This window comes from Pantherophis guttatus, chromosome 4 (genome assembly GCF_059756535.1).
Source record: "Pantherophis guttatus breed Tessera chromosome 4, ASM5975653v1, whole genome shotgun sequence".
In the NCBI taxonomy this organism is placed as follows: domain Eukaryota; kingdom Metazoa; phylum Chordata; class Lepidosauria; order Squamata; family Colubridae; genus Pantherophis; species Pantherophis guttatus.
Genome location: NC_142066.1, coordinates 99,362,249 through 99,373,455, shown reverse-complemented (window position 1 = coordinate 99,373,455; position 11,207 = coordinate 99,362,249). Strand labels below are relative to the sequence as shown.

General features: G+C 39.3%; 1 protein-coding gene across 1 annotated transcript in view; it reads left to right on the top strand.

Moving 5' to 3' along the window:
* Positions 1-631: 631 nt before the first annotated feature.
* LOC117656013 (prostatic acid phosphatase-like) overlaps positions 632-11,207 on the top strand; it is a 38,330-nt gene continuing 27,754 nt past the window's right edge. The window contains exons 1-3 of the mRNA XM_087892519.1: positions 632-715; positions 7,835-7,939; positions 9,741-9,873. Of these exons, the coding sequence (XP_087748645.1) occupies positions 677-715; positions 7,835-7,939; positions 9,741-9,873 (277 nt within the window). The 5' untranslated portion in view covers positions 632-676. The remainder of the gene's footprint in view (positions 716-7,834; positions 7,940-9,740; positions 9,874-11,207) is intronic.

Genomic DNA, 11,207 nt, shown 5'->3' with positions numbered 1-11,207 from the left:
CCTGGCTGGTCTCTTTCCTCCTACAGCCAAAGAAGCGTGGAACCCAGACATTCACTGGCAACCTATTCCAGTTCATACTGTGCCCCTTTCAGAGGAAAAGGCAAGGAAGCATGTTATATTTTAACACTCTATTTTTATTGGTACCTTGTACCCTGTGATGCAGAGTAGGATATGATGGCTGAAAATGTGAGTTCCAATACCTGTGAGTTGATGCCATTTCAGATTGCAAGAAAGGTAAAAATCCTTGAATATTCCTATATATAGAAAATTAGAATGCTGGAAGGAAAGGTAGCTTTGTCTCTTACCAGAGGAGGCAATTATGGAATTGCTCATGGAACAGCTTCCTCTGGAGATTTGTACTACCTTAATCCTGTTGAGTTTTTGGAAGGTTTTAAAACCTGTCTTTTTCCTAAGGGTTTGGAGGACAATTCACCTGACTCGCACCACACATCTTGCTGCAGCTGTCACTATGGGACAACTCACTACAGCCAATTTGCTACAGGACTATTTGTCATGAGACAACTCAATGTGGGATAACTCAAGAGAAGGACAAGTGAATTCAGGGGCTTTGTCTTGCTTTAAATTTGAGCCTTCTCAATTTAGAAGTCCTTGAGGCTGAATGCAATTCACTTGTCCCTCTCTTGAGTTATTTAATTGTCCTGCAGTGAGTTGTTTCATGGTGAGTTGTGACAAGACAGCCATGACAAGCCATGGGGTGAGTTAGCTGCAGTGAATTGTCTTATTCTGGTTTTGGGATGTTAACAGAGCTCAGTCTGCATTTAGTCTGCATTTATTAAAGAGTTATTATTCTGGTATCTCTATTGTTTTTATCATTTTAAAAAATATTTATTTTTATATGTAATTTTATCTCATTCACCATCCAGACTTGATTGCAAGATGGGCAACTATATACATTTGCATAATAAACACATTAAGAAAAATTGTGTGCATTTCATTTTGCAGTAGTTCAGTGACTTCAGATAGCTGAATTGGTTTTTGCCAAGGTTAAGATTAAGTCTGCCAGCTAGCAATTCATTATGTTCACATATCATTTATATGTGATATGTGACTGTATATGCATGCAGTCACATACACATATGCATACATTGCAGCAGGCAGTAATATTCTGATCAAAAATTTAGGGCAACAGGATTACTTTTAAACTTAACTACTAAGTCTAAAATAAATATATTACGAGAGGCCCAGCTGACTCCCCAATAAATAAGGTACTGAACATGCTTGAACAAGATTCCCTAGAGCATAAGCATTTCTCAGTTAACAAAACATGTGAGTCTATTTTATCCATGTAAATACTTAGCTGCCTTGAACACAGATATTAAAACTAATCCCCCCAAAAAACAGGAATTCAAACACTTAGCCAAGAGTTCAGTGATTTCATACAATAATTCCCAAAGAGGAGGTAAATTCTAAAACATTCTGGTCTACAAATGGGAGTAAAATAGTTGATTTTTTTAAAATTTGGATTATTATTTTTTTTAATGCCAAGAGTCAGAATATATCTTCTGGCAGAACTCTGAAACAGTATGAATTACACACAATGCAGACACCTTTACAACTCCACATAATATATAATGTGAAAAGCAGATCCTGTGCCTTTACTAATAGTACAAATTTCAGTTAGGTTAGCTAGATGGACTATGAACATGTAAATGATTATATGAAGAGGCCATTCTAGTTATTTAATCATGATTTTTTTTTCATTTTTTGTTATAGTTGTTAATATATCCTAATTTTAAATGCCCAAGTTTTAATGGATTACTACAACAGTTCAAACAAGAAATAAAATCCAAGAACAAGTTGAAAAAATATATGGTAAGAAACAGAAATAAATAAAAAAATAACCATGTTTCTTCTGTTACCTTGAAAGGCATTTATATTGTCAAAAATGTAAACTTAAATTTGTGTTACTGCTATTGTTGTTTGAAGATTTTTCCTTTAGGCCTAGAAGTATAAGCTCCCCCCAAATAAGTAAATAGAGTGACACAAAAGGAAAACAAAATTGTAGTTTCAACTGGGCAAAGTCAAGCTCCCCATTGGCTGCCTTTGGGCACAGAGTCAAAATGGCTGCCATTTAACCCATGTAGTTCTTTTGCTTGCCTGGAAACACAAATATGATCTTGTATATATATAATCGAGACTTATGTCACACCTGGCAAATGAAATCAACTAATATCAATTGTGTGGGAAAAGAACTATTTTGAAAGTTGGGGAAATGGCTAAAACATTTCCTGCCTGAAGGACTTTCTGTTGATTTTTATCTAGATAAATCCATTACTGCTCTTTCATTTACTGGTAATAGGGTGGTAAAGTTTCCATGAAGGGAAGACAGAGTCAAAGGAGGATACAGCAGTTCAAGCAAGGAGATAATTAACATATTTCCATTAGATTCTTTTTATGCTCAAAGAAGCTCCCAGTACAACTTTGTTTATTCAGAGAACAACTTTCTTTATTCACAAGTCTATTCACTATTTACCACCTTCATTTAACTTTTAAAATATTGAATTGTTTACAAGAAAAAAATTGGAAGAATTAAGATCTCCATTCACAATGCCACTGATTTTACCTCACTTCTTTGCTGTCTAAAAGTATGAAAGCTGAGGGACTTTTTTCTTCTTTTTATGTATTTCAAATATTTAATTCTTCAACCAATTCATGAAAAACTAAATTTCATTTTGTTAGAAGCTGCAAAATTCAACCTGAAATGCAGTCTATTGCATCCTCCCAATTCGACAGTTCTCTTTTGTTGTATCCACCCACCTATCTGTACAGAATGAAATTGACAATTGTTTTTCTTTCTGTATGCAGATCCTACTGGATGAGGCAGAGTTTTATAAATATGTGTGTATGTGTATTATGCATAAACACAAATATAGATATCCAAAATTAAATTAAATTAAATGTATATAGACATAGTAAAAGCTCAAAATGCACATATATGGAAGGACAAGAATTTTAAAATTAAAATTCCTCTCTTGCACCACTTTACACCTGCTTTCTTTCATAGGGTTGATTTAGGAAAATGGCTATTAGTTTGCCTAGATTAAGGGATGTTGCTGTTTGTAAACCCAGCAGATTTTTTTGCAATTACTTTTTCTTTTTACAAAACAAAAAGACTGGCCATGTACTATTTAATCTTTTCTCCACTCAAATGAGGTACAAGGGTTCCTTGAACTGGAGAAATGATGAAATGGTACACACCCCTGAACTTAACTGAAATAAGATAGATCTATTCCAACACTGTGATTATGAGAACACTCTAGAAGATATTAATGATCAGGCCCACTATTGACTCACTGGGCATCTTTCCTCTTTGAAGTACCAATGAATTTCTGGAATTAGCCTGTATGGAAATAAAGAGCTCTATTCAAATGTATTGCAACACTCAAGGCAACATAAGGGTAAAACAGTAGAGTTCTTATAGCTTTTTGAACTTGGTTATTTGCTGCAGACATTTCATTACCTGACTAGGTAACATCATAAGTGCTAGTGAGTGTGATGAATGTGTGTTATGAGCTCCTAGTTTATACACCAGTGTTTATGGGAGTGTGGTTTTCTTCCTAGTAGCTTGTAAATAGGATATTTTTTTTCTGTTTGCTGATTTATTTATCTGCATGAATTCTTTGATTGGTGTTATTTTCTGGTTGATTGCTTGTCTGGTGTTAAACTTTACTTATCTGGGTGTTAGCTGCTGGGGAAATATGTTCAGGTCTTTTTGTTTCTCTCTTAGCTTTTTTGTGATATCTTTTAAATTATGTATAAAGATGGTTTATCTCTATGTATCTATTGATGGCTGATTTGTCTGAATGCCAAGCTTCCAGGAATTTTCTAGCAGTTTTGGATTAGTTTGTTCTTGGATGCTCAGTTTCTGAGTTTAAACCACTGGTCACCAACCGGTGGTCCATAGACCACTGGTGGTCCGTGAGAAAATTTTGGTGGTCCACAGAGAAATTTTTGTATTTTTGCAGGTGATGCAATATGGAAAAAGAAGCACAGCCCTCGCCGTCCAGAATGAATAGTACTGTTATGGTGGTGGGGGAGGGGGCGGCAAAAGCAGGAAGAAGAGGCATTTGTGATGGCTGGAAGCTGCGGGAATGAAGCACTACTTTCATTTGCATGGCAACAGTATTCCACCTCGGTATATTTGCACCAGCCAGTGGCACAAGGCTCGTCTCTCAAGGAGCGCTCCCTGAAGCGGTGCTGGAAACTTTGGTCGGGCTCCTCGAGAGATGAGAGCTTGCAGGGGGCCGATCTGATATCTGCAATGGAGAGCAAAATCCGGCTTCTTCTTTCCACTGTAAGTGGGCATCAGGATTCCGCCTTGGTATATTTGCGCGCAAGGCAGCCCTCATTTCCTGCTGCTTGGGACTCGGAGTGGTAAATGGTGACTGGTCTGGGGAGGAGCCGGATTTTGCTCTCCATTGCGGATGCCAGATCGGCCCCCTGCAAGCTTTCGTTTCTCAAGGAGCACTCCCTGAAGCGGTGCTGGAAACTTTGGTTAGGCTCCTCGAGAGACTAGAGCTGGTTCGGCTGCTCCCCGAACCAGACGCTGTTTACCGTTCCAAGTCCCATGCGGCAGGAAACAAGGGCTGCCTTGCGCCGCAAATATACCAAGGTGGAATCCTGATGCCGCACTTACAGTAAGAGAAGAAGCTGGATTTTGCTCTCCATTGCAGACACCAGATCGGCCCCCTGCAAGCTCTTTTCTCTCGAGGAGCCTGACCAAAGTTTCCAGCGCCGCTTCAGGGAGCACTCCTCGAGAGACGAGAGCTTGCAGGGGGCCGATCTGGCATCCGCAATGGAGAGCAAAATCCAGCTGCTCCCCGGACCAGTCACCATTTACCACTCCGAGCCCCAAGTGGCAGAAAATGAGGGCTGCCTTGCACCACCGGCTGGTGCAAATATACAAAGGCGAATGCTCATGCCACGCAAGTTCAAGTAGCGCTTCGCTCCCACACTTCTTCTGGCCCTTGTTGGTGCTCTGCACACCTCGGTCTCTCAGGGAGATGCTTGACTTCCTCTCAGCCCCAAGACACTGGCTGGCTCATGAGATGAGAGAGAGAGAGAGAGAGAGAGAGAGAGAATCAGAATGAGAAAGAGAGAGAAAGAGACAAGGAATCAAAGAGAGAACGAGAGAGAGAGAGAGAGAGAATCAGAATGAGACAGAGAGAGAAAGAGACAAAGAATGAAAGAGAGAGAAAGACAGAATGAAAGAGAGAGAATGAGAGGGAGAACGAGAGAGAGAGAGAAAGAAAGAGAGAGAGAGAATCAGAGAGAGAGTGAGAGAGAGAGAGAGAGAGACAGAGAAAGAGACAGAGAATGAAAGAGGGAGAATCAAAGAGAGAATGAGAGAGAGAGAGACAAAATGAAAGAGAATCAGAGAGAGAATCAGAATCAGAAGGGAGAGAGAGAGAGAAAGAGGGGGGAGAGAAAGAGAGAGAAAGTGGGGGGAGAGACCGAAAGTGGGGGAGAGAGAATGAGAGAATGAGAGTGGGGGAGAGAGAGAGAGAAAGAGGGGGAGAGTGAAAGAATGAGAGAGAAAGAGTGGGAGAGAGAGAGAATGAGAGAGGGGGAGAGAGAAAGAGAAAGAGAGACGGGGAGAGAGAGAATGAGAGAGGGGGGAGAGAGAAAGAGAGAATGAGAGAGAGAATGGCGGAGAGAGAGAGAGAAAGAGGGGGAGAGAGAAAGAGTGGGAGAGAGAGAGAAAGAGAAAGAGAAGGGGAATGAGAGAGAAAGAGAGAATGAGAGAGAAAGAATGGGAGAGAGAGAAAGAGAGAGGGGGGAGAGAGAAAAAGAGAGAATGAGAGAGAAAGAGTGGGGAGAGAGAGAGAGAGAGAGAGAGGAAGGAGAGTGCCTGAAGGACCCCATCCCGTCACTGGGAGTCCAGGTGCTTCAGCAAGCGGTGTGCTGGATTCGTATTAGTGGTCCACGAAATTTAAAATTATGAACTTAGTGGTCCCTGAGGTCCAAAAGGTTGGGGACCCCTGGTTTAAACTATTATTGAGTTGTTAATCAGTTGTGAGATTAAGGAGCTTTCATTGTACCTTCTGGTTGTTAGTTGTTGTTCCTGAATATGCTTTAAGAATCTTCTGCCTATCTAGTGACTGTTACAATCCTTACACTATGTTTTCTGTTTTCTTCTATATCTATTGGTCTTTTGGATTTTTCAGGATGTTTTGGAGGGCTTTGATTGGTTTATGTGCTATGGCAATACCATGTGGTTGTAAACATTTTTGGTTGCTTCAGAGATGCTTCTGATATATGACAATATTATTCTTTTCATAGTTTCTGTTAGTTATACTATAATACATGGGTGTGAAACTTGCGGCATCATATGACTTTTTGTTATGTTTTTCCCATTCGCAGAACTGGGGTGGGCATGGCTTGCATGTGACACATCTGGCCCGCAGATTGCCAGTTTGACACCCTGCTATAATAGATGGAATGGTCGAGCACATTTTAATAAAGTTGCAGATATCCATTTTGTTGGATAATTTACTTGTTTGTTGTTGGATGATATATTCATTTTTAATTAATTTTTTGTGGATGAATTCATTTATTTATTGGATAGTAAGAAGCTACCAAGGAGAAAAACCACATTTTCATCAACATTGGTAAGGCAAGCTACTGCTATAAAGAGGGAACAAAACCCACATTCACTAGCACTGATGATGTTACCTAGTTGAATAAGGAAACAATCAACATCAGAGGGGACTACAGTTCAAAACCAAACTACAGATATTTTCTTCTGTTAATACTTTATGAAAAAGAAAGTGATGTACTTAATGTGCCTGGAGGTTTTTTACAATCAGTAGTTGATGACTATAAACAGATGATCTTATTGTTTCTGTGATCAGAAAACTATTGCTGGCCCATTTTGGCATGATAGTGACAGGGCATGGTTTAAGCCAGGGGTGTCAAACTTGCGGTGTCATGGCAGCGTCACATGATGTATTGTGACTTTTATCCCCTTTGCCAAACTGGGCGTGGGCATGGCCAGCGTGTGATGCATCCAGCCCACGGGCCATAAGTTTGACAGCCCTGGTTTAACCATAATGCTAGGATAATTTATTACAAAATATTAGAAATTTAAATAAGAAAGGTGCAGTCCTCAGTTAACAGGGAATATTTTCAGGTGGGATCTTTGTAAACTTTTTTTCTCACAGATTATAAACCTTCAGCTCTTCAAGGTCAGTTAGCCTAGGAAAGCAAAGTCATGTAGGGCAAAGCTACTTTTATTGCAAAGATACAGTTAACAGAATCTTGCAAGTCTGAATGCATTTCTTCCTTCCTCCCTTTATCTTCATGAGAATTAGGAAGGATTTTTTCTGAGATGTTTTCTCAGCTTACATTTTTGCCTTGAACTCCGCTCTCTTTTAACTGACTATTGTCTTGTAGTTCTTTCTCCTGTACTTCTAGGCCAGGGCTGTCAAACTCCTGGCCCACGGGCTGGATGTGTCACGTGCTGGCCATGCCCACAGCCAGTTTAGTGAAGGGGAAAAAAGTCCTGATACATCATATGACACTGCCGTGATGACGTGAGTTTGACACTCCTGTTCTAGGCCATTCCTTCTTCCCTTTTAGGCCTGAGGCATTGCCTAAGAAACTAGGATGATATGTCCATCCATTCTTCATTTGTCATATTTTGGTCAACTCTATTTCCTAGATTCCAAGAGTCCCTTCACAGGATCTTGTGTACAATCCCAGTTTTTTAAAAAACAGCAAAATAAATATCAGCCAAGCTACAAAGATAACTTGTCCCATGAGTATATGGTTATATGTATAGATGACTGAATATTGTAGTTTCATCTTTCAGGCACTGATACGAAGACTTGCATACAACCTGGGATATGACAAGCAAAAATTGCTGGATTTTCAAAATCTGTTACTCTGGAAAGCATACGATACTTTAAAAGTTCAGGTACTTTTAAAACATTGTAGTTGTCAACTCGCAAAGCATCCCTGGCCTGCTCTCAAGTTGCCATAGGCAAGGGGGATGGGAAACTGATGAAGCAACACGGCAGCCACAGACAGGAGCACATTCCAGACATATCTTTCTCAAGGCTGTCTCCCAGGGTTACCGACAGTGGCCAGAGGGAAGTGGTCTCCATTGATGAATGTGATTGATAACACACCCTGGGGGGAGGGGGGAAACAGGATCATGATTGGGGCTGTAAATTATTTGGGGTCAGAGTTGGCTTCATTTGGGTATCTGCCGACATGAAGCTCCTAATAAATAACTGGATTTCTTTTGAAGCTTGGCTCAAGGCTTAAAATTTAATTAGGGCATCCATCAGAACCCTGACAGCAGTGCTTTCTCCAGCATCTGTGGGCTGTGATTCATGATTCAAAACTCCATACAATCTGTAATAAGAAATTGAGTGATCAAGTAATTGGCTAACTGCACTGTGAATGAAATAAAGGCAAAACAAATGTGTGTTTCCTTAAATATAATTGAATTCCATCTGGCCAAATTCTGGTCATCTCTGACTGACCGCAATTTGTTTCCAGATATAAAATCATTCAACACATCTGAAATCAGGATATTTAAAATACAACATTCTCATCTCAATTTGTTTACCCATTGTAATCTTTATTATTTCAGTTGCATTATACATTCAATCTATTTTGAAAAAATGAATACAAAAGATATCAGATTATGTTAGTAAATAGTATGGCAAAGATTTCCTGCCTATCTTTTTTGTTGGCATACCTGGATAACTAAGTTCCCATAAAATGTCTGTTTTGGAAATCTAGGTAGTCACTAAGTCAGGCACATGAATCTGACTCTCTAAGCCAAGCCATAGTTTTATCTTATTAAGACAGAACAAATTATGTAGTCCCCACAATGAAACTGTTAATTAGAAAAAAGGTATTTGACTTTGTGTAATCCCTGCAGAACCCCATAAATGCCTACCACTTTCTTGCGAAAATATTCCAAAAATTATCCAAAGATAATTGCTGAATCTTAGAAAGTATTGGAAGTCTCATCACAATATTTTTTTCAAGTGTCACAAAATCTCATCAGATCTTACTTGCCTCATTCCTGGAAATTTTAGCTATTTAAACTAGGGGGAAATGGATCTTTGTGCAATTTGTGAGAAGTTGAGACTATTATATGGGAATGGATCAGTAGATTCAGAGTCTCATTTTTATCTAACAAAATGGATAAAGGTAAGAAAACTACTTCCTACTTCTTAAATTATTTACACACACAAGTAAAGCTATTCCCATACATTAGAAACACATCTCTGGCTTAACATATTTTTTAACACATTTTTAATTTTTTAATTGGTTTGTTATCTTAAATTGGGGCCAAATTAATATATATCCTTTTAATTGTTTTTTAATGTTTGTATTGTATGTTTTTATCTGGCTGTACACCGCCCTGAGTCCCTCGAGAGAAGGTGCGGTATATAAATTCGAAATAAAATAAAATAAAAAATAAATAAAATCTCTATTTCACAAAAACGAAATGCAGGCAGGAAATTTCTATTCCTGAAAAACAAACAGATTCTTTCATTTCACTCAGGGGAAAACATGTACGTATGTTCAAAAAGCCTTATTAAAAGATTTTTAGTTCACTTTTGCTGCCTGTAATATTAATAATGGCAGTGAGGCTTTTTCTACTCAGGAAAGTCTGTCTGTATGCAAAATAATAGAAGACATAGGATTATTACTAAGCATGGCTTGATGTTTTTTGTCTTTCCTTATTACTGTAGGAAATACACAAACATTCTTTACCAAAATGGGCTGATAAAAGGACTATGCAACAGGTGAAATCACTGCTAGAATATTTGATAAATGCAGCTTTTGGGGGACCATTAAAAAATGAGAAATCAAAACTACAAGGAGGCAAGTATTCTTTTAATTGTAGATTTATTTATTTGGCCTGATTTTCAGATTTATGAAAATATAAATATATGTCATAGTAGTAGTCCTTGACATATGAACATATACAAAAAATTATTGTGCATAATTGTTTTTCAAATGTCAATAGATTTCAGAGATCAACTTTCACTTATTGTAAATATTGTGTAAATATTGACCCTATGTAGCTCTTAATGTTTGGCTCAACAAACTAATGATTAACTTATTCTGTGCTGCCTTTTAAATATATATATATATGTGGGGGGGGGGCAATAAGCTGACTTTGTATAAATATACAAAAGTATGAAGGCTATTGCTTAACGCATTGTAAGCCGTCCTGAGTCTCTGGAGAATATATAAATCAAACTTTATATATATATATATATATATGTGTGTGTGTGTGTGTGTGTGTGTGTGTGTGTGTGTGTGTGTGTAGGTCTTTGGTTATTCGGGTCTTCTCCCACGTAAAATTGGAAGTGTCTTGGCGACGTTTCGACGAAGTCTCATTCGTCATCTTCAGGCTGGTGTTCTCAGCTTCGTGCTTCCAGGAGCAATGTGAGATCGCAGCTGTCTCTTCCTTTTAACTGCTAGTGGGGGTGTGAGCTGATTGGGTGGGAACTTGGCTGTGTTCTGATTGGGTGGAGGTGTGTTCTGATTGGTTAGGGGCTTGGCTGTGCTCTGATTGGCTGGGAGTGTGTTCTGTTTGGGTGGGGGCTTGGTTGTGCTCAGCTTAGTCTGAGTTGCAGGGGGATTTGAGCTGGTGAGCTGCGTTGTTGTTGTTTGGCTTCGTGTTTGTGGCCATGCGAGCTCTTCATGGTGGGTGTCAGTCTGCTTCATGTATGGATTGGAGGGGTTTAAAGTGGCTAATGATGCAGCTGCTGTCTGGCTTCTGGTCCTTGGTCGTGGCTCATTATCAGTGTGGGTTTGAGTCTGCTTTCTGCGTGAATGTGTGATGGTGACATCAGGTGTGGCACTCGTGAGTGTGGGTCTGGTGTCATTCGTCATGTTAGGGACTCGTTTGTCAATAAGGGCGGGTTTCCAAATGGCTGGTAGGCGGGAGGTATCGTCTCGTTTGTTCATGCTGTGTGGGCGTTTTTTATCTCGATGGCTTCTCTGATTATTCTGTTGTTCAAGTGTTCAGTTTTGGCGATAGTTCTGGTCTTTTTAAAGTCAATATCACCTCAAACTCAGCAACAAGATCCACCCCGCACTTTGGGACAAATCCAAACAACTTTCCATCTGGAGAGCCGAAACACAGACCACCCTCAAGACAGACACACACACCAACAAACTCCGAAGACTACAAGAACGCCAGAAAC